The 25,997-nt window shown below is 43.2% G+C and overlaps 1 protein-coding gene across 3 annotated transcripts in view; it reads left to right on the top strand.

The window, feature by feature from the left end:
- AMBRA1 (autophagy and beclin 1 regulator 1) overlaps nucleotides 1–25,997 on the top strand; it is a 117,136-nt gene that overhangs the window by 91,051 nt on the left and 88 nt on the right. For all 3 annotated transcript variants that reach the window (XM_041398259.1, XM_041398266.1, XM_041398277.1), the window contains 3 exons: nucleotides 13,982–14,074; nucleotides 15,622–15,815; nucleotides 24,501–24,987. In XM_041398259.1, coding sequence (XP_041254193.1) covers nucleotides 13,982–14,074; nucleotides 15,622–15,815; nucleotides 24,501–24,987 — 774 coding nt within the window. The remainder of the gene's footprint in view (nucleotides 1–13,981; nucleotides 14,075–15,621; nucleotides 15,816–24,500; nucleotides 24,988–25,997) is intronic.

Consider the following 25,997-nt stretch of genomic DNA (forward strand, 5'->3'; position numbering starts at 1 on the left):
TCTCAGTAGTTCCTGGATTAATAACCATTGTTTGAGATTGGTATGTGTATTTGCTTTAACTTGAGAATTGGGGGAGAAAATGAAAAATACTTGTGTGGTTTCCATACACAGTAATACGGTGGAAGACGAATACTAAATGCAGGACTCAGCAATTGATAGAGTACTACTATATGGAGGATAGTCTAGCAAACAGCAGGAAAACGTTGTTCTACTGAAACCCCCCCACTGTTCTAATTTGGCAAAGAAAACTGTGGTCAGTAGCAAACAACAGAGATTATTATAATTCCCTGGGTCTTAATTCCCATATTCAATGGAGGCATTTGATCCAAGTACTATAGGAGTCATATAAACAGATTGAAATATCAGCTGTTCCTCAAGCAGAGGATGTAAATGAATAGACTGGAAGTACAAGCTGACCAAAAAAAGGAAAAAAAAAAGGCCTAACTTGAAGCTCCATGAACTTGTGATGAGATGCTATGCAAGTAGTCCCAGTGTTCAAAAGAAGCACTGCTTAAAAATTGAAATGGCAAGGTCATATTATGTTGTCAGTCCATTATTGTAATCTCAGTACACAAATTTATAGGGTACATTTTGAAGGTAAGTAAAATAAAAACAATGGAAAGTGGGATCAAATGCATTGTGATTTGCCTGAAGTGGAGTACAGTAGGTTGTGTACCTGTCCTTGAGAATTTTATGGTTTTATTTCTAATTAAAGGGTCAGCCAGGGATTTGCTCTAAGTCTAACATATCTGTGGTCTAGTAAGGCAGTTCCTATATTTGAACTACAATAAATCTGGTTAATTTTTAAAGAATTAGAACAAGATCAGGTAAAGAGTGGGTGAAGTCCCAAAGGCTAAAGGAAAGAATACAGAATTATTGACATCTGGACTCTACAAAAAAGAGGTCATTTGGCTTCTTTAAATAAACAGTTCTGGAACTGGTTGATTAATACTGTTTACACTAATGGCTGGTAAGGGTGCACTGAATAAATTTGCTGAGGATGTGACATTAGCTTTGTCATTGCAGAGAAAAATCGAAGTATTGCAAAGGAATCGGATTGCTGTTAAAGTGACTGGAGCTATAGAAATGAAAACTTAACAGTACAAAGTGCACTTAGTGACTAATTACACTGAGTTCAGTAGATAAAATGACGGAGGAGGAGAAAGACCTGAGGTTTTGGTTGATTGTAGGTGATTAAGCCATCAATACATGAGGCTGTAAGAAAAAAATTTGTTCTAGGATGAGATACAAGATGCTTAACAGCAGAGGTGGCAAAATATTAATATGGGTGTAGAAGAAGCTAGATATATAAGCTGGAATGGTTTAAAATGTGCCTTTTAACTTGCACAGTAGCATAGAGCGCTTGATAATGGGATCAGGGGAACATTTTATCTAAGAAAACCTGCATTGTGGAGTCTAAAAAGGAAATCAGGGCTAAAAAGGAAAGATTAGGAGGGGGGTTATATAGCCTTCCATAAATATCCAACTTGTTCCAGTGCTCAGTCACCTGGACAGTAAAGAAGTCCTTCCTCTTGTTTTGGTGGAACTTTGTGTTCCAGTTTCTGCCCATTGCTTGTTGGTAAGCACTATCAAGAAGAGCCTGGCTTCATCCTCTTGACACCCTCTCTTCAGTCCCCTAGTCATAAGTGTAGCCCTCCACTGGAGCTGCTCCAGGAGCTCCATGTCTCTCTTGTCCTGATAAGTCCAGAACTGGACACAATGCTCCTGATATGGCCTCACCAGGGCTGGGTAAAGGGGCAGAGTCACCTCCCTTGACCTGTCAAAGAGTTATTAAAGCTCTTTCTAATACACCCCAGGATTCCATTGGCTTTCTTGGCTACAAGGGCACTTCTGGCTCATGGACAGTTTGTCCACCAGGACCCCTATGTGCTTCTCCACAGAGCTGCATTCCAGCAGATCAGCCCTCAGCCTGTATTGGTGCAGGTTCCCAGGTTCAGGACCTGCACATGCCTTTTTTGGATTTCAGTCAGTTCTTCTCTGCCCATCTCTCGTTCCTGTCAAGGTCCTTCTGAATGGCAGCCCAGCACTCCGGGATATCGGCCATCCCAGATTTGTCTTATCATTGAACTTGCTGAGGAGGCATCTGTCCCTTCATCTAAGTCATTCATGAATACACTGAACAGTACTGGGCCAATATTAACACTTAAGGGACACCACTAGTTACAGGCTTCCAACTGGACTCTGTGCTGCAGATCATGACCCTCTGAGACCTGTCATTCAGACACCTCAATCCACTACTTCATCCTCACATCCATCCTACCTGTCCCATTTGTCTATGAGGATAACATGGGAGACAGTGTTACAAGGTTTGCTGAAGTCAAGGTAGACAACATCCACTTCTCTTCCCTCCTCTATGTAACCAGTATTCCCATTGTAGAAGGCAATCAGGTTGGCTAAGGGTGGTTTGTTTCCCTTTGGTGAATCCATGCTTGACTATTCCGACACCTATATAAATGAAGATATTTCAGCTGTCATCCAGATGAGTACTGCCACCTGGCTGCATACCCCACTGGGATAATGGGCCTAGCAGTTTGGATATATATATATATGCATGTTTTTTATTAGAGAGCAAAGAGGCACAAATTAACTATGACTAGGTTGTGACTGCAAATTAGAGGAAGGTGGCAACCAGGTGATTTCTGCAATAGTCTGTACATTTGTTGGGTGGATGCAAAAGATTCAGCTGTTTGGAAATGCATCTCAGCTTGCAGAGACAAGTATATGACTTGAATACTTGTGACTGAGGGTGAGACTGAGCTGCTGAGCCATGAGGCAGGTTTTGGTATTTTAAACTCCAGGTTCCCATCTTAATAGCTGTTGACAAGTTGGCTCTCAGAGCTGCTGTGCTCCAGGGAGGTGAGAGCAGGTCTGTGTGACCTGTTAAAAACTTTCTGTATTTTTCCTTCTGAACGTAAGTCTTTGAGGAATGGTCTGTGTGAAAGAATCCAGGGGACTGGATTCCTGTGCAACAGGAACCCAGCTTGTAGAAATAACTTCCTCTGCAAGTGACCAACAGGAGAAACTATTTACTGTTCACAAGTCTGATCTTGGAGCTGGAGCAGGAGGACTCAGGTCTGTGGTTCACAGGCAAATCCTGCTGATAAAAGAGTGTTGGCTCAGATGTGGCTTGGAAACAGGTTGCAGTCTTTATGAGGCTGTGACAGCCTTTTTCTTTTCTGAGGGTCTTGTAGTTCACTCTTGTCAAGGTTGCAAACTGGTAGATTTGGATGCCCATTAGATCATGAGTCTGCTGTCTGCTTCCACATGGCTCAGATTAACACATGGTAATCTGTGCTTTTTGGATTTATGATTAATTTGTGTTCAGTCCAAAAGTGTGGTATTGAAAGGCTCTTAGGCTGCCATGTTTTCAAGGGTGGGCACCACGAGCTAAATCAAGACATTAAATTGATAACACTGATATTCTTCAGTGGAAGAGCCATGTCAGATATAAACAGGAATCCCTTTAGGCATACCATGTGAGGCAGTGTGCTCCATTTAGGAAGTGAAGTGAACTACTGTGTACTACTCAACTGTGGCCTGGAGGTCTATCACAGGAAGTGATACAGCAGTGTGAATTCCCCTACTCCTCTGTTGTCCTGCTGCACACTGACTTTTCTGCATGGCTGCTAGTGCTTTTTTAGCCTCCTAAAGATGTTTTTCTCTTGCTCCATTCTACCTGAAATCCTTTGTAACTGTGGCCAGTCATAAGCTTCAGTAAATCTCTCTTGACTCTGCATACCTCAAGGTTTGATTCAGTTTCTCAGTCTTTGGATTTGCATCATGGAATGAAATCCTCGGTGTCTGTCTTGTATGGCAGAAACACCTCTACTGAATTAAAAAGGAATTTGATTCTTAATGCCCACGGCCTTTCCTATCCTGTCACATCCCAACAAGAGCTTTCCCCATCAGAAACATCACTGGTGGGGCATCTCAAACATGAACTGTCTTGTGAAACATAAACAGGTAAGACCAAAAGTGATGAGGAGCAGACTGCATGCCGCCCTTTGCTGTCTTTACTTGTTGAGGAACATCGTGGGGAAAAGGTTGGGGATCCAAATATCAATTGTTTGTTGTTTCATCTTGAGTGTCCTCTCCCGTGTGCTCAGAAGCAGGTTCTGGAAGGACTCAGTGCTCACGTGCTTTTACAAATACTGTTCCAGAAACCTCACTGTTCTGAAAAAATGTCAAGCTCTTGAAACACCTTGTCTAAGGCTAGTTTTTTAATGCAGGCATCCAGAAGAGAAGAAGGATTTCTTCAGCAGTCAGAGCTTCTTGTAATGGAATTAATATACCCCTAAGGATGCATCTGGTTCAGAGGCACCATTCCTTAGATTTCTCTCATTGGGAAGTAGGTGTGGAGAGTCTCAAACTCATTCAGTGCTATTCAGTGTGCATTTTAATTCTTTGGGGTGAGATCTGTTTCTAACATGAAATGATTCCAGGAAAATTATCTTTATGATAAATTCCTATGCTTTGCAAGCAATCACTGCATTTATCTGTCTGTGCCAATCTTTTTTTTTTTTCTCTGAGAATAGCATATCCTCCCATCTACTGATGGGGACAATGTGTCTACATTTAGTTATCAGCATTGGTAAAGAGATGGTAATCTATGCAGCTGCCTGGCACATCATGTCTCCCTGCTAGCTGGCTCCATTCCTCAGGCTCTGCAGCCTCCAGCCATGATGCCCCCAGCAGCATAAGCTACATCCCTTGCCTTTTAAGAATAGCTTCTGGAGGATGGAGTAAACAAGGAGACAGAAGGAGGAACTGTCTTCCTTCATGTGTAACCAAGGGATGTTAGCAGCCCTGCATAGGAAATGTTCTCACAACTGTTAACTGGGGTAGCTGGAAATACTGTCTATGTCTGAGTCCTCCCAGCAAATGGCCTTTTGAAAGGCAGCATCTGCACGGAGTCATTAACAAGGAGATGAATGTGTGTCCTGGACTTCTGCTGCCTTTTAACCACAAGATACATTGAATTGTCTAAATTAGGATAAAATATGCTTTTGATTGACAAAAGGAGGAAAGGTAGCCCATTTTGCACTATAGATGCATCCTGCAAGCGAACATTTGGATTTTGTCGTTTTTGCATTTAAGAAAAAAATTAATTATTTCCAAATTCTGCAGGGAAGCCTAGGTAACCTTAGTGCCAAGAGGCTTGGTCATTGTAGTTGCAGAAGTAGAGTGCTAATGTGGAGGCTTGAAACAGTATTTCCATTCTGATACCATTTTTTATTCTTTTTTCCCTTTTTGTATGTGAATGGGATATCCAGGATGACTGATGGCATTAAGTGAAAGTCGCCCTCATAAAATTCCACTTAAAATATATCTATGATTCCTAAAGATAAATTTTGAAAGCTGCTGAAGTCTTCAGTTACTAGCAAGTTCATTTCCCTCACCCAGTTCTTCAAGATGTACTGTAGGACTGACTCCTTAGTGGCGTTTATTTTCCACCATGAAAAAGGGAACTTGTTACAGAGCTCTGTGTTAAGAAATCATAGCCTGGTATTTACCAGTTTGTGTTTTGCATCACTGGTCATCTGCAGGTCCTAACTAGTTCTCAGTTTCAGTAGCACTCTTTGTAAGAGCACAGTCACGTGCTGTAAAACCAATTACCAAATGCTTCATTTACATCTATTCAGATCACACCTGCCACCTTTTCTTCCTGTACTTTTTTCTAATTCTGTCTTTAAAAGCAGTTAAATTTCATGCAAGCAATTATTTTACTAACTGCCTGCTGAATGTGGCTCACTCTTTCATTGTTTCAATATATCTTCTTTTTTCTATTTGTTATATTACTCTCTTTAAGGATAAAAGTTACACTTGGAAGACAATAATAGTCAGTTTTAAGTATGGCTTTCTTTTTGAAGACTGCTGCTAAGTTGACTTTTTTGCCCTTTTGTCATTTCCTCTTTTTTTTGTAACATATTAAAAACAGGTGCAAGTGAGTCAAAAAAGTTAACTTTTAAAAAAAAAAATTGAAATTAGTGCAGCTACCTGCTATGTCTGGCATATTTCTTATTCCCTAATTACACAAGCACCCTTGGGTGTTTTAGAAGTGGAGACTTCAGAGAAGAGAGTTCAATATCTTGTCCACTTTGAAACATCATTGATTTTTGTCGTTAGCCTCACAAACGAGTAGTCCTTTTTTCATTCTAATGCCATTTTCCTCATGTTTATTTTTAGAATGTCTTTTCCCTCTCTTGCAGCACGAGTTCTCTGGCTGTCTTATAACCTTTTTTTTCCTCCATGGATCTATACTAGACCATCCTTGTTCACTTGTTTACTTCCTTGGCTTTCCAATAAGATTTTCTTTAATTTTACAGTTTTTAATCCATATTATTTGTGGAGTTTTATTTGGTGTCCCTTATGCCTGTTTTTTCCGGCAGGATTCTGCTAATGAATCCAGCTAGCAAATAAAACGACCAATTTTTTTTTTTTTTCATTTTCTTTCCCTATTTTAAATCTGTCTGCAAATGGTCTTAATTTCAAGTCTACAAACTGTGAGTAGGATTGCAATCCTTGCTGGAGTAAGGATTGCAATTTTGGGTTCTTGATGATTTTTTTTCCTTTTTTCATTTTTTTTGGAGGCAGTTTCCCCTGTATGCTAAACAGAATACTTTTTAGTTGGATAATTTCAAAGCTGCTGAGATTAAAAATATAAAACTTTGCTTGCCCTGGATCTCATTGAGACTTGACCAAACCAAGATCTTGGTTCTGGAGCTTGGCAACTTTGTGTGTGCACATTCCAGTGTTCTATTAAAAATCAGCATTTGCTGTGCTTGCTAATTTTAAGCATTTATTTTGACACTGCTTTCTCCCATTCTAGATGTATTTTCCTTGTTTAGTTTGCTGGCATAATATCTACAAAACAAGCCTACTTCATCAATGTTAGCTTCTGCTAAAACAGTAATGAAAGTTCAAATATGACTTAAGAGTGACTTTGGCTCTCCTGTAGCAGTTTAAGGTGTTTTAAGGCCTTAGAAGGCATAAACATTTTGCACTCCCCCAAAGACTCCTAACATCCTAAAGTGTCTTAAGCCATTGGAAGAGCTGATAGATCATAAACAGCCTAAGATATTCTGAGGGTTCAAAGCTTATTTGGAGTATAGTCTGCCTGCAATCACTTTAAGCAATTAACAAGCCTTTAGATTTTTAGAGGACTTAGAAAGTTGTCCATCTTTAGAGCAGTGTGGATGATAATATCAAGCTGAACTGTACTTGTCTGAAGACCTTTAAGCTGTGTGTTCTGGAATCTGTTATTCATCTTTCAGAGGTTCCCGTACCTAGTACTTGGTGTGGTTGGAGCCAGATGGCAAAGGATACCAAGGCATACTGGCAAGATTTAGTGAGAAGAAAGTCAGTGAAAATTCAGGAAATTCTTATTTGTTCTATTTCTGCCTTATTTACTCCAGGCTATTTGGCTTGGGTGCTGTGCTCATTTTCTCATAAACATGATACAAGTTAAAACTTCCTATGCCACACTGTGTAAACACAGTGTGTTTACATGACAGTAATGTAAAAAATTTCTGAGAAAATCACTTTTAAAAACTGTTCTGGTGTTTTAGCAGAAGAATGAAGGCTGTCTGAGAGGGACTTGCCTTGTCCTTGTTCTCAACACAGGTTTTTTTTGTGCAGCTTTGCATTCCTTAAGGGCAGCATTCTCAACCTCAGTATTTTTACTTGAGTCCCCAGATAATCAAACATTCACACTTTCATACTAAACTCTTTTCTTTCTGCTCTGTAATTGTCTTGGTGCTTAATTTTCATTTGTTACTCCTATTGAATGTGTTCGAAGTCTGATTCTTAATTGAAGACTTCTCCCATGGAATATGAGACAAATTCCTCTTTCTGGTCATGTATCATCCATTTCAAATTATTTTACGAATCTGCTTACATGCAGATTCATACGAATCTACATGCAATCTGTAGGTATGTTGCAAGTGCTGACTCCTGGAAGTCAGTTTTTAGCTATAGTGGTCCTGTGGATCAGAAGAAACTATTCTGTTTGGGTTCTTCTTATTGTATTAATCTTTATTTTCTTTCACTCCCTCTTCTTTCTCTCTGAAGTATTTACCAGCTTAGCTGAGTGGTGACTCTTTTCATTAGCAGAGATACCAAAATTTTGCTGAGGAAAGATGGCTGTTAGGGGTCTGCCTTCTGTCTAAACCTTATCCACTATCCACAAGATCATGAACTGGATCCAGCCTTTAGTGTCCACTGGTAGACAGAACAAACTTGTCCGTGGTTACATTGTTCAGATAGAAGAGCTGAATTAGCTACTGGTGCCACCAGCTTTATAAGGCTGACCTCATACAAATGGTGTGAGTTTGAATACAGCACCTTCAAAAATCCAAACATTTAACCTAGCTGGCAGGACTGCACAATCAAATGAACAGGACCAGTTGTCTTGCAAAGTGTTCCAAGCTGAGTTGGCACCCTCCCTGAAGCAGGCTCACAGCTACCAGCTGCACCAAGCTGCTGCTGTCCTGCTTGTGCAGCACCTTGGACAATTCAAGTAGGTATGAGGGTGTGTTTCTGCATGGTTGCTGGTTTTCACACAGGCAAAATTTGCAGGATTCTGGAAAATTAGTGGGTTGTATCAGTGTGAGGAGTAAAAATGAGGCTGCTCTTAGATGCATCATTCATCTCAATGTGATGGACAGGATGATGTCATATGTCATTTAAATATCTGTGGTTGTCAGTCATAAACTGCAGATGTTGTGTTCCTTGAATTTCTATACTTGATCTTGTGCCCTTCCCCTGGCTAGTTAGACATGGGCTGGCACCAGTGAAGCTGCCACCTCTTCTTGGTCAAAGGGAGTTACTGCCCTGCAGAATTAGTCCAGAAATCCCCTTTGCTGGTTCCATACAGTTTGCGCAGCAGCCACTTTTCACTTGGATTTGTCTCTGCACGTGGTTCATCGCCTGCACAGAAAGCTAAATATTTATGAAGTAGGGCGTTAGAAATTATTGTTTTCTCATCCAGGCAGCTGCTGGGAGTGCCAAACTTCGCCTTGTACTAACAATACCGTTGCCTAGCTAATCATGGGAGCTAGGGATGGGCTTGCTGTGCTGATCATCACCACACTGGCAGAAGAGATAATGAGCTGCTGACAAAGATGCATCTGGAATCTGGCCAGCATTGCATTGCATTGCACAAGATACTGTGTGCTGCTTCTTCCTTCCCAAACCAGGACAACAGATTCCTGTTCCTTAGCATAGTGTCACCTTGCTCTCTTGTAGCTCACTCTATTCCTTGATACAGTTTGAATGGCTTAAGAATGACAAGTTTACACAAAGGGAAGAAAGCATGTCTTGGGAAATTCAAATCTTTTGTAAACTAATCTGGTTTTATATGCTTGCATTTAGTGATCTTGAATGGACAGTATATTTGAGAAATCAGCTTTAAGGAATATTTCCTTTTGTGGAGAAAGCAAACTTGGCAGCATGAAAATCAGGTGCATTGCATGGCATCAGAAGGGCAGCTTCCTTTCTGTGTTGGGCTTGCCATAGTCTTCATTCTGGTTATGAGGTTGTGCTGATATTTTTGGATGGGATTGCAGGCAGCAATGTTGTAATCAAAATTTAATTTGGTACTATAGCAAACAAGTGGGCTGCTGTTGGGCCTTTCCATATGGCAGGATTTGATGGAGAAGAGGAGTGCATTTGCTCATTGCTGCTGTCTTCTTCAGATTTCACTTAAATCATCCCCCAATGGTACAAGTAAAAAGGTAGTAAAGTGCTATTTATGCCTTCCTGGACGTGCATACACCACTTGCAAATTATGGGTTGTTTTGTCTTACTGTCATGCTTTTGAGCTGTATTGTTATGGTAGAGTTAGGGAATTTTCATCCTAATCCCTCCTCCTCTTCAACTCCCAGTTTTGGATATGACAGCTAAGGGGTTACCCACATGTCTGAATCTGTTTATGCTGACCTGTGCTTTGTCAATTTATCCTTCAAATACTGGTTAAGCAAGTGCAGTAAATTGCATTTCAGTTCTCTTGTAATTTGTTAATAATGTTGTCATTAATTCCTAGTACTTGGTCCTAATTTCTTCCTCGAGACATAACTGAGCTGTGTAGGTAATACCTCTGTGCAGAGAGAGAGGCTTGCTAAGTTGTTGGCTCTTAGTACTTAACAGGCTCCACTCTGAATCCTTATTTGACTTTCAGCAAAGCCTGCAAGTCTGTGCCCTTCATCCTCTCCAAGCTCGTTAATAATGTGAGCTGGACACAAGCGTGAAGGAAAAGTCCATCTTAGAACAGATCCCTGCTGGGAAATCCAGGCTATGAGCAGCTCTGCATGTAACAAAGCTAATGGAAATTTCCAGGGAGGGCTTAGAGAGCTTAGTGACAGCCATAAAAGGGAAGAAAGTAAGAACTTGACTAAGTGGACTTCACTGTCCATGACTGACACAGTGCGGAGAATTGCAATTTTTCACCCTAAAGCCCTGGGCAACAAATGTCCTTTTTACTGCATCCACATCCAAGTGGCTCCATGCTACACAGAGCTTCTACCTTATGCCTTGAAAAATGTAAAGTGCTTCTAGCATTTCTATGTCTAGAGTTTGATGAAGCAAAAGTTAAATGCTTACATTACCTGAAAAATATTCATTTCTCCAGTGTAAGCTCTGCTTCTTTGGAATGAATCGTCAGGCCTTGATTTGCAAATCTCCTGGGAAACGTACTGTGAAAGGCTGCTCATTTACAAAATTCAAGCAGTATTTTGCAATGGGAGCTAAAAAACCTTTAGGCTTTCTGAAAAGGGAGATTGCACTATTTTAAATAGGTGTGGCTAAACCAGAACAAGTCATAAGCTTAATTGAAAATCTGATTTAAACCAAGGTAATTGTGGTTGTCGCACACATCTTGTTGTGTACTGAAGTTGGTTTAAGGTCTGATTATGTGATCAAGTTTCTAATGCAAACATGGTGTTAAAACTGGCATTTAGCCCTCACAATAGCCATATTTCTTTGATGAAATTCTGATTCATTAAGAAGAGACATTATGATCTTCATATAAAAGGTAGTGCCCAACCAGTGCCCTCTGTTAAGTTCAGGTGTATGCTCTCCTTACTGTGCCTTGGTGCAGCCTGAAGCATCTCTTCTATAGGTTCAGTCATCTAAAGGCTGGAAAACCTAATCAGGAGCAATCTTGATGCTGATCTTAGGGCTGTAAAGAGACCAATGTGGATTCCAGCTCAGAGATATACAGATGCATACAAAAGAGGACAGCGATGGTGCTGGGGACCTTATGGCTTTTGCAAGAGGTAGAGTTGGGAAAGAGTAGTTTGTGTAGCTGGCCAAAGGAAGAGGCTACTGAAAGGTAGCAATGAAGATGCTTGCTGCTGCTTGCTGCTGCAGGGAGCGCCGGCTGTTTATTCTCAGCCACTTTTGCCCAGCAGGGAAACACACCAAACTAAAAAGCCAGGTTAAAGTGGTGCTGAGAATGTTGAACTCCCATCATGGCCTAAGCCTGTTTATCGGTGTTCCCAGAGTCAGCAGCCAGAGCAGTGGCACCATCTGCTACAGGTCCTCCTTTTAGGGAAGGAAGGCAAAGCCCTTGATTTTCTGGCAGTAAAGGAATAGCTAATAGGACCCTGGCAGTGAAGCTCAGCTGATAAATGGCAGTGTTTAAAACCAGTATGAAAAGTTATGCATTAAATTGAATGCCTGTTGATTTAACCATATGCAAACTGACAGCATGAAGTTAGAGTGGACTTTGCTGTTTAACAACCCAACTGTACAGTAGTGAGACTCCGTAGAACAGGTAGGAGCGTGGTCAGGAGCTTTTAATGGATGTACTCCATGTCAGCTTGGTACCATGATGCTTTTAGAAGTGAAATTGATCCACTCAAAGAAGTGTGTGTGCAGGAGCTGGACTTTCTGTGTATTACAGAAACACAGTGTTTGGGGGGAAAAGAGGAAATATGTATTGTCAGCTCCCATCTTGGCCTGGGAGAAGCTTTGTGGTCTTCTGGTTTCTTGTCTTGAGAGCTGGCAAGCTGGCAAAGACAAGTAAAGCACACATTGGCAAGGAATACCAATCATGTACGTAGCTGTACATGATGCAGGGGACTATGCCTGTTCTTTGGGAAACATGAAGATGTGTGGAAGAAGAGGGAAAAGAGCACAGGTCAGCTTAGCTCTGTTGTGTAATAGTTGTAGATACCAAACGCACTAGACTTTTTATGGAAATTTTGACTACGAGGTCAGAAAGTGTCTCTTGCTCAGGGACTGTGCTGCTTCGCAGACAGCAAAGTGTGACAGCTAATCCTCAGCCAGTATATTAGGCAGGGGATGGAGCAGCCAGAGGGGCTGGCACAGTTTTAGTGACAAGTTACCATCTGTCAGTAAACTCAGAAACCTTTGTAAATCAGCATCTCACTGGCAGCTGCTTTCATGGGTTATAATGCAGCACAGGACTAGCTCAGCACAAAAAAATAAAAAAGCAATGGCTGGTTACTTCTTGTATCCTCCATGTGTGATTTTGTTGACCTAATTTTGTTCATCTCTCACCCCGGGTCCTAACCTGGGGTGCTGTCATCCTGGCAGTCTAGCCCCAGGCCTCCAGTACACTGCAGCATCCTCTGAGCTGGGGTTCTTGCCAGTTCTGCTGAGGCACCTCTTTACAGGGACAACAGTTTTTATATGTATGTAAAACATCTCATTTGTGCTGAGCCATAACCAGCTACCAAGTATTTGCCATGAATCCTTTCTTCAGCTTACAGGACTACTCCTAGTTCTGAGCCTGTCTACAGGGTGCTGGAAGTCCAGCTCTTCAGACACAGTTCCCTTGTGTCTACACAGGTCTTATTTTGTTGGTTTGGGTTTTTTTTCCCCCCACTTGCCTTGCTGTGACCACTGCACAGCACTGCTAACTCTCCACCCAGCACCATCAGGTGTGTGCAGTCCAGCAGTCATGTCGTGGTGCACAGTGCCGTTTCAAAACTTCTAGGCAGCTCATATGAGCTGTCAGAGTGGTGTGGCAAAACACTCCAGGAAGTGTCTTCCATGCTAATGCAGCCCAGAGTGCTTCTGAAGGTGGAACACAGCAGTAGGTGGGAGATCTCTGTGCTGCCTTGGACTGCATAGTGAGTGCCTGTCCTGCGACATTTCTGTATGGCACAGAGTAAGCTGGATTCGCTCTCACTCTCTTCTTGGTGGGATGCGTACTTGCTGCATTATGGTGGTTTTGTTTCTGTGATTACCTGTTGTCTTCAGCTGTGGTTGATAACCTTGTCTGTTCCTGTGAGTAGTAAGCCCTGACTTGGTGCATCTTTTGGGGAAATGCTGTGTCAGAGGTTTCCAGAACATTGGTGGTTCCATTATACTTAGTAGCATTAGATGTAAAATTCAAGTTTGGACTTTTCCTCAACAGCCACACATGCTGTTGACACAGTGCAAGCTTTTCTGTAGAAACTTGTTAAAATATCCTCTACATCTGTCCTTGCTCCACAGTGGCTGTCAGTGAGAGGGATGTATAAAGATTATCTGTAGATAGAATGAGAATCATCTGCAAAGAAATTAAATATTGAGTAAGGGCAGTGTCTTACTGAACATTACCTAGTGCAGGAAGTGCTTGCAGACACCACAGGGAGAATTGGCCTTTCTATTCCAGTTCTTTTTTCGTTACTTGGAGTTAGGATAACCTGATTTTATATGCACAGTTGTATGTCTTCATTGCCTGAAAATCTCTCTGCCCCTGTTGCTGTGTCTTGGTGCTAATACTGAATTGAAATGAATGGAATATTCCAGAGTAATCTGGTAATTTAGCACTGTGTTTGCAAGGTGGTTTATGGTGATGAACCCTTTTACTGAAAATGTGAACTGTGAGCTAGATCTGCAGTTTCTGTAGGGCAGGAATCAACACTGTTCATGTTGTGGGGATGTAATGTGTGCTGGCTTGAACAGTGTCCTGTAATGCTAATATTTTTTCCTTTTTTGGCATTTTAAGGGCCTTAAACTCTGGAGTTGAGTACCACTGGGACCAGCTGAATGAGAATGTCTTCACTGTGCATTCCAGCAGCAGGAGTGCTGAGCGGCCTGGGTGAGTCTCCTGGGTGTTGGGTTAGAGAGACCTGACCCTTTCTGCTGTTTTTGTTAGTTCTGACATCACTTCTTTGTTCCCTTACCACTGGCAGCTTTAAATATGCAATTTTCTCCCCCTTTGGTATTGCCTGGTTGGGTCACCTGGCCTTCTTCCAGCAAGGGACATTCAGTGCCCAAAAGTGCCAGTGATAGTAAAGTTACATGTGTCATTCAGGGCCCCACTAACAGCTGTGGGAGGAACATGTGGGGCTTGATGCATCAAGAACACTGTGTAAAGCAAATGGTCTTTGGAAGGTAACTGAAGAACAGGGGAGTTGAACAGGCAGAGAAAAGGGCAACTGTATGGTGCCGACCCAGTGATTGATTTTCATTTTTTTAATTGCTCGTCATGGAACAGTTGTTTCTCAGTAATAAACTCTAAAAATGAAGCTAAATCCCTTGATGTCCCCATTGGCTGTTTCAGTCTGTCCAGTGCTGCCCAGGTTGTTCTGAACCCAAGGGTGATGCTGCAGTCCGTTGCTTCTTGCCATAGTGACAAGTATTTCTCTGTAAACCAGCTGTTCTCAGCAAGAGGGTGATAGTTGTGTTCCTGAGTTGTGAGCTTCAGCATACCAAGGAAGTTGTGAGCTTGTTTACAGGGCAAATGTCTGGGCTGTCCTACAGCCTTGATCTGATTGTGGGTGAAAAATAAGCAGTAGAGATTCTTTACTCTGCCCTATGAGTGGATATTGCCACTACTTAAGTTTTTGACAGTATATATTCAGTCTGGTATAATGGCAGCGTGAAGGCAGAAATAATGGTCCAGAGTAAAGTAGTTCAAAGAGAGAGCAAAAAAAGTGTAGCAGGTTTCAAAGCCTTATGAAAAAAAAGTTGTAAATGAGGCAGTCTTTCCTTGAATCTTGTTACCATTCCCAGCACTTAGGGGTCAGTTTAGAAAAGAGTGTCGTGGCATTGTGAAGACTCAGGTGTAGCATTGTACACTTCAGCTGTTCGAGTCTGAGAGGCTAATGAGCCTTGGGGTGGTTCCTGTTGTTTGCTTTTGAGAACGCAGGATTTCCCTTGTCTGACTGGAATGGGCAGAAATGCCTGCTGGAGTGCATTCATGTGTGAAGATGACAAACTAGGAAGTCCAGAGGAGGGAAAGGATACAGGCTACATCCATGGGAGTTAAAGCTGACCTGCTGTGCAGAAGGTTTTGTGTGTGTTTGTGCTTCTGCACTGCACGTTGTGCTGCCTCCTCAACACAGTGACTCCAAGACGGTTGTTCTGCAGGCTTAATGATGCTGCAGGGATATCTCTCTGTGCCTGTAAGACACGCTGCTTCTGTGGAAGGGTGAGTGGACTCTAAGACTCAGTTGTCTTGAAACTCTAGAGACCAGTGTGTGTAAATAAGTGCAGGTCACAATTCCTTTCATCCCCATAGTGGCAAGCAGGCGCCTGGTTGGAGTGGAGGCAGAAGAGAAGAGCCTCACTTTCATGTTTCAGTCTTGCTTGGGCATGTTGCCTCCAGTGATCCTGGTCTTACTTGTTTTTCTCTCTTTTCAGAACCAGCAGAGCTACATGGAGGACAGACAGAGACATGGGCCTGATGAATGCCATAGGCCTACAACCCCGAAATCCCCCCACCTCTGTGACGTCACAGGGTACCCAGACCTTGGCGCCTCAGCTGCAGAATGCAGAGACTCAGACAGAGAGGGAGGTACAGGAGCAGGAATCCGCCTCTGCAGGGACTGGTGAAGGTAGGAGATCAATCAGTGGTTTATCTGACAGAGCTTACCTGGTGATTTAGGAGTTTCCACATATGGTCCACATCCTGTCAGTGCATTTGGGTACTCCCTTTATCTCTTCAACAAAGATTTCTCCTGCTTGATTTGCCTGTAGCCAGGCATAGAAGATCAGGAGAATGAATCTCTGGCCATATGAATAGAAAAGTTGTCTTTTTCACATGCTTTGAGGGAGGAAATTTCATTCTTCTCCAGATCATTGTGTCTTTGTAGAACCAACTGTACTGCCTTCATTCCTCACACATCTCCTGATCTCCTAACCATCAGTAAGGCTGCAAGTTACAGAGTTATCCTTTCTGCCTCTGTCTTAGAGTTCAGCTTGATCCTCCAACTTTTGCAAAAGGTCTGCAGGCTTCACAAGCTCAGTATTTTGATACAAAATAAAATACTGTAAATCACTTCTCACAAAACAGCTTTGAGGATTCTGTTTAGTTTGATTGATGAGGTATGTGATGAGTGCCCAGTTCAGCTATACAAAAATGTCTCTAGTGGTTAATAGTCCAGGAAAACTTACCAGCATGTAAGGAGCTGGAAACAGCTACTGTGCAATTCCTATACAAAGTCACTAATCTGTTGAAAACATTGATTCATTCAAGTTTCTTGTCTCAATACTGTAACATTGTGCTTTCATTCAGCTCTGAAGGCTTGGCTAGGTAGGGATTGGGAAGTATATACATAGGAAAGACAAGAGAAAATCAAGGAGACAGTTTTGAAGTTGGTGGTTCATGATAAACCTCCTTGGCTTTGGGAAGCAGCCCACAACATGCCTGTGTGTGCCTGTATGCCTGCTTGTTCTCTATCATTCTGAAAGTTACATTTTGGTATGTGACTCTTCACCGTTTCTGCTGTGTAGTATCCAGCATGTGTGATACGGCTTTGTGTTTCTCTGATCTCAGCTCTTCTGTACAAAGTTAAGTGGGGGATTCCTGCCCGCTGGGGTTTCCATCTGCTTATCTCAGCAGAGCTGAGATTAACCTCTGTGCAAGGTTAGTACAATTGATGGCGTGTGAATGAGACTGGAACACAGACTGTCTGGACAAATGCTGAACTCATGGGAACTGGTTCTTCCACTGAATGTGGAACACAGACTGAGAACGTGATACAGTGTGGGACCTTCTTGCATCAAGGCCATGATGGCTGATGCTGCAGGCTTTTGGAGTCAGTTAAACTAGGAGAGTTCTCCAACGCTGCTTCTCTCTCCTGCTGTTCTGCAATCATCTGACAGTTTCTTTATCTTGTTCTTTCTAACTTTTCAATTTCCAGATCTAGATCATGGGTTTTAACTAGACTGTTAATGAGATGAGGAAAGGGCTGTTCTTTACCAGTGCCTTGGCAGGATATCTCTACAAAGAAGAAAAACATGTAACATTTGGAAGAAAAGGAGTATAAATAACAAGCCTAGGACAGGTACTTCTCTTCAACTCTCTTTTTTGCTTGGAAGAAGATCAAGTTCCACATGTTGCAATTTCCATCTCAGACATTGACTTACCCACATGTCCCCTTGCAAATGGCCACAGCTGCAAAATGGGCTGTCACTCCTGTCAGCTATATTAGGGCCTGTAGAACAAAGGAGTTACTGCAGTTTAAACACGTGCACCAGAGATGAGCCAAGATGTTTTACCTGCTGTTGGTCAGTTCCTATGCCAGTTGTATCCTCAGTGGAAATTCCTGTGTAAGGGCTCAAGAGTAACTTGAAACATGGAACTGTGAAGACTATAACGGTCAGAAGGATGAAGGATCAAAAAAATCAATAGTAATACGTGATAGAAGAATAGTAAAAAGACCTGACATGAAACAGAGAGACAAATTTTCTTCTGCTTTTGCCAACACCTTAGGCAGTCAGCCAGGTAATTGTGGCAGTGATGGTCTGGCTCATCTGGGTCTTTGTGCTTCACATTACACATGAGTATTACTGGCTGCTTGTGAGGGTAAGCCAGCCATTTTCCTAGCATCATCAACTCTTGTGATGCACATCCAGTGTTCCAGCAGGACTAGGTGCTGTGGTGCTCTTCAGATGGCTAATTTGCCCACTGTATGTGCTGTAACTCTGCCTGTTGGAAGGGAAACTGTGTTTCCTAATAGCATGATCTAGATGTCAGGGGCAAGAAGGCAAAAAAAAAAAAAAAAAAAAAAAAAGAGAGAAGAAATGTGAGAAATCTGCTACCAGTAACTTGGGGTGTGACCCAGGGCAAATTATTAATCATCTACTAAATGGGAATTAATCTTCCCATAGTACAGCACACCAGGGGCTGTGGAGATTAATTAGTGTTTTGTATGGGGCTTTGAAGATGGAAATCACTATGTAAAGGCTTACCAGCATTATCAGCAGCAGAATGGATAAATCAAGTGTGATTCTGAGTAATGTAAAGGAAAGTGGTTTAGTTATCACCCTGCCACAAGGGGCGAAAAAGCCCCAACCAATTGACCAACTGACCAACCAACTGAAAAAAAAGGTTTAAAAAAAAAAAAAAGGGCTAATGCTACCCTGACAGTGGGTTTCTGTCCTCTGTCCTGTCAGCCCTGCTGTTGTGGGGAATTCTGCCTCAGGGCATTTCTTGCAGATATGTGCTTACTGTACAAAAAAAAAGAGAGTATGCAGAATTGCATCAGAAATCTAATTAAGTTCTGTGTGGGTATAAATAGTTTCCTTTTCTCATGCAAAGCTCTGCGGGGACTTTGCTGCTCTGATTATCTTTCTACCTCCTTTGGAGGAATGAGCATATGATGACTTTATTAGAAGTGAATCCCTCTAATGTCTGAATCTTTCTGTTTTGCAGCAGTTAATAGCGGACTTGTGAACTCTGCTCCCACACCACACATAAAGGAAAGGTAGTTAGAGTTGAGAGAAAACTAGGAGAGGTACCAAGAAATGCTTAAAACAGTGTTTGAGCTGTCTCCTGTTTTCTTTTAAGCTGACAGACATAGTGGAAATAGTGATAGAGTTGTAACTTTGAGGCACCCTTAATTAGAAACAATCTGTTGGGCGTTATACTATGTTTTCCTTGCAAATAGACAGGCATGATGGGAGTGGGATCTGTATTCAGCTGGCAGATTGAATCTCACTTAAAACCCAACAAAAATTCCTAATGAGATTTAGTGGCCCAAAGTTTTAACCTTTAAAAATCGTGATTCCTGCTCCAGACTGTGTCAGGCTGTGGCTGCCACTTGTTCAGGCTGTAGTATCTTTGGAATACAGTGCAAAGGGCAGTAACTGCAGGGTCTGCACTTGTGCCAGAGTTGCTGCAGGCTGAGGGAGAGGGGCCTCTGCAGAGCTGCAGAACACTTGTTTGATAGTGGGCCCGTTCTGTCTCCTGGCTGTTGAGAGATTACCTGTCTTTCAGATAATCCAGTTTTTAAAGAGGAAAAAGAAAACCAACAACAAATAACTGAAAAGCAATTGTCATCTGATTTCCTACCATCTGCATTGTCTTTCGGGCTTAAAATTCAGATAGCTAGCTCAGTGCTTGTTGTGCAAGTAGGCACATACATGAGTTACTGAAATTGTAGCCATCCGAATATTTGCTGTCACTGGATTGCTACTTTGCCTGTCTTTGGGGAAGCAACATATGCTGTCATGCCATATACAGTTTTTAACTTGTTGGGTTGAAGTGTTTATCACCAGCGAGTATAAATTTCCATTAGTTCCAACTGCTTTCAGAGGTTGCAGCAGATACATTTGAGAGGGAAGAGGGATGTAAAATGAAGGCTTGGGTTTGTGAGATTCAGTCTGTTCAAACTGTTGGTAATGGAAAGACAGCACATGCAAGCAAAACTTTCCTGATATAAGCAAAGCATCCTGAGGATGCCTGAGGAGCACTTAAAAGCAATCAGTGTGCCTGCATGTGATGTAACTTATTTAATCTGAGACATCAAGAACACGTGTCAAGGGGCTGCTTGGGCAGGAATACTTTGTCCCCAGCCGAGCCATGAATGCTAACAAGAAGAAACATGTTGTTTTATGTTAGCTGAACACGTTCTTGCAATGCTGTTGTCAGATGTGATGTGACTTTTGTGTAGTTAGTGTGGAAATGGGAACTAGGACACCAGGGATCAGCTTCCAGATCTGCCTCTCGTTCTCCAAGTAGAAACGTGGGTAGACTTCTTAGCCTTTCATCTTCCCGTCCATCTGTAAAATCTGTGTCATATGTCCTATAGAACTGCAAATATTGGTTTCTCTTTAAAATCCTCTGAAAACCACTACCTAAAAAATAGACTTAGGTTCTAGAAGTATGTAGCAATGCAAGCCTTTACAGCGTGATCTACTCCAAGTACTTGGGTCTCTTGGGATTAAATTATGTGGGCTACTTTTAAACTCTCATTACAAAAGTAAGTTTCACTCATATGAGTAGCCAAGGTGAGATATTACTAAGAAAATTCTTACAAGTTAAAGCAGTTGTATTTTTTTCTGAGTTCTGTGGAGTTGTTTGGATTAACTACCTCAGAAAGGAAGTGTGAACATGTTTCTGGGCTTGGTTGGAAAAAAAAGTAATTATTGTGGTATTAAGGGAGATATAATTATTCATAGCTGGTTATACTGTGGTGTGCCCCTCCTTTTTCTATTCTTATGCAAGGGGTGAATTAATGTAAAAATGCTGGTATTTTTATCTTTGAGCATCTGAATTAGTGGGGCAGCTCACACCTCAGAGCTATTATTTCATGTTCTCTGAAGACTTAGATATCTCTGCAGTGCTTACTGTTCTAATTTTGAAGCTTTGTTTGCAAACATGATTCCTGACTACTGCTGGTTTTAGAAAGAGGAATGTTGAAAACAGAAGAAAACTCAAGAGCAGTGTCAGTATATTGTACAGGTACAGGGGAGTCTGATCTCATCTTTGCTTCTGTGGACTTTGCATTTCAGCAGGAGTGTGCCATTCATGCCCAGAGATAAACAAGTTGTACTGCCTATAAGTACTTCAGAGTACACTTCCTTTAGAAGTGGAAATACCCTGCCTTATGCCCAGCTTATGCAAGATGTTTTGCCTGGGTAGTTTTGTGTGTCAAATTCTTGTCTTGCTGGAGTAGCATAGAGGACTTTTAAAACAGATGCATTAGCTAGGGAATATTTAGTTAAATGTTTGAGACAGCTACATTGACAGAAATCCTCTGGTCTTTGGGATAATTGCTCTCAAGAGTAGAGTTTTGTTCTGTGTTTGGAATAGACGGGAGTTTGGACCTCTGGAAAGGTCACTTGGGTTACAGTAGAAAACATTTGTAGGAGCACAGCACTGCAGCAAGCTGATACGTGTGTGGTTTACAGCATTGCTGTTGTTTTGGGTAAGTGCCCACCCTGAACCTTCACCAAATGGAAGTCAGCTTGTTTCACTTGCTCTGAATACTAATGTAGTCTGCATTGGCAGCCTGGTGAAAGAATGTGTGTGGGAGTCACCAAGCAGTAGAAACGGGCTGTGTGTGAATCTGTGCTGTAGCTCAGCTCAAGGCAAATGGCACAGCAAGCTTTGCTCTGAACAAGTCAGCCAAAGTCATCGTTGAAACCTGAGAGAGGAAAACGGGAGGACAGTCCCCAAAGCAGAGGTGGTTGTTGGCTGCTTGAATGGTGAGGCTCACTTCTGGCTCTTGATGGGCTGGGAATTTCCAACACTGCTGTATCTCTGGGATCTGAAGGCTCACACCGTGCTGGTTCCTGCTGTGGCATCAGCCCTTGCCTGTCTTCTGAGCAAGCAGATGCCTCAATTGGAAATTCAGCCGTGGCATATGGTAATTTAGGGGCAGGGAAAAGCAAGGGGTGCTGTGGTGAAGCACATGTTTGTAATGCTGAGGAGCATTGGCTGGCTGGGAGTTCTTGCTGTTTTGCTGTTCCAGTGCTTCTTCACTGGACTCGTTTACAGTAAGTGATCTATCAGGGACACGGTATCTGCTGTTGTGTAGATAAGTCTGTCTGGCATGTCTCTAGACCAGGTTGCAAATCTTGGCTTTCTTAAGCTTCCTCTCCAGCCTGGCCAGATGGTTGGTAATGAAGTACGACTATGCCCTCAGAAGGAAGGGATGACTGAATCCAAAACCATGCTTCTCAAACCTTCCACTTAGTTCTGCTCATAATTAATGTTTCAGTATCCCTTGGAATGCATGTTTTTCACTGTGGAGTTTTCCAGTATAATAGCTGCCTCTGTCTTCAGTCTTTGTACTGATCAACCAAGTTCCTAGCTCATGCATCAGCCACATCCTAATTCATACATCAGCCACATCCTGAATAGGATTTCTCTGCTAGAGTTGTGGGTCAGGCTCTTTCCAGGGGGTATTTTTGCTCACTCCTCTTAGGCTGTGCTGCAGATTCTCATGTGGTTACAGGTGTCTCTATGGTCCCACTGATGCTCTAATCAAGGGGCTAGGTATAGTGCATATAGCAAGTTTACTGCATTCCTAGCAGGAATCTACTTACACTACTGGTGACATGTAAATTTGCCCTTAATGTCTGTAATATTTCTGCAGGAGGGCAGTATGTCAGCAGACTTACTTAAGGATGAAATTAACTTTGTCGTGTGGTGGGGGACGCTGGCAGTGCTTGATGCAAGTACCACTGAGCCCATGAGAAAAGGGAATAAGCTGTCACTGACTGACTGCATGACATCTCTCGAGTGGCCTGGTGTGGACTTTGCTGAGTATCTTAGCTCTTGTGCTGGATAATGATCGTCCAATCATTTAGGTTGGAGAATACCTCCAAGATCATCAAGTCCAACCTTTGACTGAACACCACTATGTAACTAAACTATAGCACTAATTGCCATGTCCAGTCATTTCTTGAATAGTTCCAGGAATTGTGACTCCACCACTTCCCTAGGCAGTTAAAATGAGTAACCACTGTCTCAGTGAAAAAAAATTCTTTCTGATGTCCACCCTGAACCTCCCCTGGTGCATCTTGACACCATTTCCTCTTATTCTATTGGTGGTTAACTGGGAGAAGAGACTGGCTGCACCACCCTTCAGGTAGTTGTAGGGAGTGATGAGGTCTCCCCTGAGCCTGCTTTTCTCCAGGCTAAACAACCCCAACTCCCTCAGCTGTTCTTCTTATGACGTGTGCTCCAGACCCTTCACCAGCATCATTGCCTTTCTCTGGATGTGCTCCAGTACCTCAATGATCTTTCTTGTTGTGAGAGCCCAAAACTGGGCACAGGGTTCAAGGCATGGCCTCACTAGTGCTGAGTACAGGGAGACAATCGCTGCCCTGATCCTGATGGCCACACTGTTGCTGATACAGGCCATTATGCCATTAGCCTTCTTGGCCACCTGGGCACACACACTGGATCATGCTCAGCCACTGTTGACTAGCACCCACAGGTCCTTTTCTGCTGAGCAGCTTTCCAGCCCCCCTTTCCCCAGCCTGTAGTGCCACCTGGGACTGTTGTGACTCAAGGGCATCTTGATGAACCTCATGCAATTGGTCTTTGCTCTTGACCCATCCTGTCCAGATCCCTCCTCAGACCTTTTCTACCCTCCAGCATATCAACGCTCCCAACCAACTTACTGTCAACTGTGAACTTACTGAAGGTGCACTAGAATCCCCTCATCCAAGTCATGGATGAAGATATTAAACTCCACAGCCCCAAGTGTTTTTGTTTTCCTAGTCAGTGTGGCATTTTGGTTTTTATTGTGTTTTAACTCCTCCCTGCATCTAGCCTTGTTGACATTTGTGTTCATTTCCTTGGTGCCAGGAGAGCTCACGGCTTTCTCCTCAAATCAGCACTGTGATAGTTTCATAGAGGTGGGAGTGAGATTTATTTCTTTAATAAGAATCAGCAAGATCCCACTGTGGAATGTTTCTAGCAGTTTATTATTACAGATTGTTCTCCCCAAATGCTCCGGGTAGGGTTTGTAGCAAAAGGAGGATGTTGAGAAACTGAACTGGAATGAACTTCCCTGTTGTGGTGATTTAATCTCCTACATGGACAATTCTTTGGTGAGATTTTGTTCCCCTGAAGTAATCTAGAGCAACCAAGGTATCTGACAGTGGTTCTCTCAGAGCTCACTACAGCCTGAGTATAAAGGGAAGCCTCAGGGATAAGAGCAGACAAAGACTAGGTCTTGAGATGTTTTTTTGTATTCCTCGAAAGATATCAGTCAAGGGGAGCTTGACTGATAGCTTGATCGTAGCTAATGTGGAAGGCCATGTTCTGTAGCTGCTGTCTGCTGTTGGCCACCTTCTGTTGTCCTCCCTAGACTGACACCAGGGACATTGCCATTGTGTCATGTGCCTGCTTCTCAAACAGGTGAAGTAGGAAAAGCCATGGGGTTCTTTAACACCCTGGTGAACTGTTTGGTTTATTGCAGTGCAAACTGAGGTTTCTGTTCCTGTCCCCATGAGGCTGGCAGGATTGTCTCTATAGCTGTGCTCTTTTACTACCCTTTCCCCCGTCTTTATGGCTAGATAAGAGCTGCTTTTCCAAGGCTTGGACATGCAAGTCTGTGAGGGTTACCTGTGGAAGTGACCAAGGTTTTCTTGACAGAATTCGGTGCCTTTGTTTAACCAAGTGGAAAGTTACGGAAATAAAATACCGGGCTCTGTCTGGAATGGAACCTATCTTCTGTCCCAGCACACGCACACTGCATGATGCAACTACTCAGCATGCTTTGTTTTTTGTTGTAGTTTGCCTCGTGCACCAGAGTTGCTTCTGCTTTCTTTTGCAGGTGAAGGTCCAGAATATGGGGCCAGTGGGGAGGATGCCCTGAGCAGGATTCAAAGGCTGATGGCAGAAGGTGGCATGACTGCCGTGGTTCAGCGGGAGCAGAGCACCACCATGGCGTCCATGGGCGGCTTTGGCAACAACATCATTGTGAGCCACCGGATCCACCGCAGCTCTCAGACTGGCACAGAGCCCACTGGAGCTGAGGGCACGTCGGCACAGCAGTCCACCTCTCAGCAGCTGGGCACAGAGCTGGAGGGACGGATCCTGTCAGAGTCCGTGCAGCTGCCGGAGCGTGGCCTCAGCCCGCGGACAGCCCCTAGTGGGAGTGAAGGACAAAGCGCTGGTGACCTGGATCTGCCAGAGCAGGCCCAGTCCTCCATGGACACCGAGGGACCAATTGAATACAGTGACCTAACTAACAATAACCATCTTCCTGACAGTACCAACTTCTATAGTAATGACAGCACCAGTGGGGAGTCGCGGAACAGGTAGAGATTGAGTTGTGTGTTGGTGCTACCCTTGTACTGCTCAGCAGAGACCTGTACCTCACAGCTGGCCAGGAGCTGGAAGAGCAGGGATGGGTGGCTCTAACAGGATGCTGGTGGTTCAGAGGGCTTCTCTATCCTGGGTGATGGAGGAAGGGATAAGAATTACAAGGGAAGCCATGGGAAAGAAAGCATACTTAACTTCCAACATTCCCACTGCTGAGGAGTTAACAGGAATACAAACCACAGTTGCACATCAGGCAAATTTTGAAGCCCCGTGGCATCCCCTGAGCTAAGCCCTGCAACTTGGTGTGTCATCCTTTGTAAAGCCTTTTTCCTTTCCTTTTTCCTGCCCTTTTATACCCACGGAGCTGATCAGTAGAGTGAAGAAAGGGAAGGGGGCCTGCAGCATCCTTCTGGAGACAGGCAGTACTGGGCAAACCCAGGCGTGATGCTCCAGCTCTGTTGCTGGAGTGGAGGAGTCTTCCAGGCCACAGTCCCTCTCCACAGCACAGCACTGCTCCCCCAGAGTGTGGTGTTCTGAGACCAATCCTGCCTATGCTGTGGTCTTTTCTGGGAAGAACTGAGCTTCACCAGAACATGCATGGCTCAGGATATGCTCACAGGTGGATTCTTTCCTTTTTCGAGTTAGTTTAGGACTTGGCAGGAACCGAAGCAGAGATGCCATGTGGATGGGTAGAGGGACAAGGGCTACTACTCTCTAGTCAGGATGCAGTTCTCACAAGGATGTTCTAAGCTGTGCCAATATTAACATGAGTGAGCCACCCCAGTGGTTTCATGTTGCCAGGACTGAACTGCACATCCTTGACAGGGGGCAGGAAGTCTCTTTTCAGCTCCAGGCCAGGGTGTGAGGTATGGGTCTGTGATGTAAGGTGTTGCATGTGAAATCTTGACCTTGTACATGTAGTTTCTAGTGGAGAAGTCAAGGCTCTGATACTTTGTTTTTAGTCTCAAATGTGATTTTCCTTTTCGTTTGTAACTCTCCATCCCTA

The sequence above is a fragment of the Onychostruthus taczanowskii genome, unplaced genomic scaffold (genome assembly GCF_017590055.1).
Source record: "Onychostruthus taczanowskii isolate IOZ18803 unplaced genomic scaffold, ASM1759005v1 scaffold1, whole genome shotgun sequence".
Taxonomy (NCBI): domain Eukaryota; kingdom Metazoa; phylum Chordata; class Aves; order Passeriformes; family Passeridae; genus Onychostruthus; species Onychostruthus taczanowskii.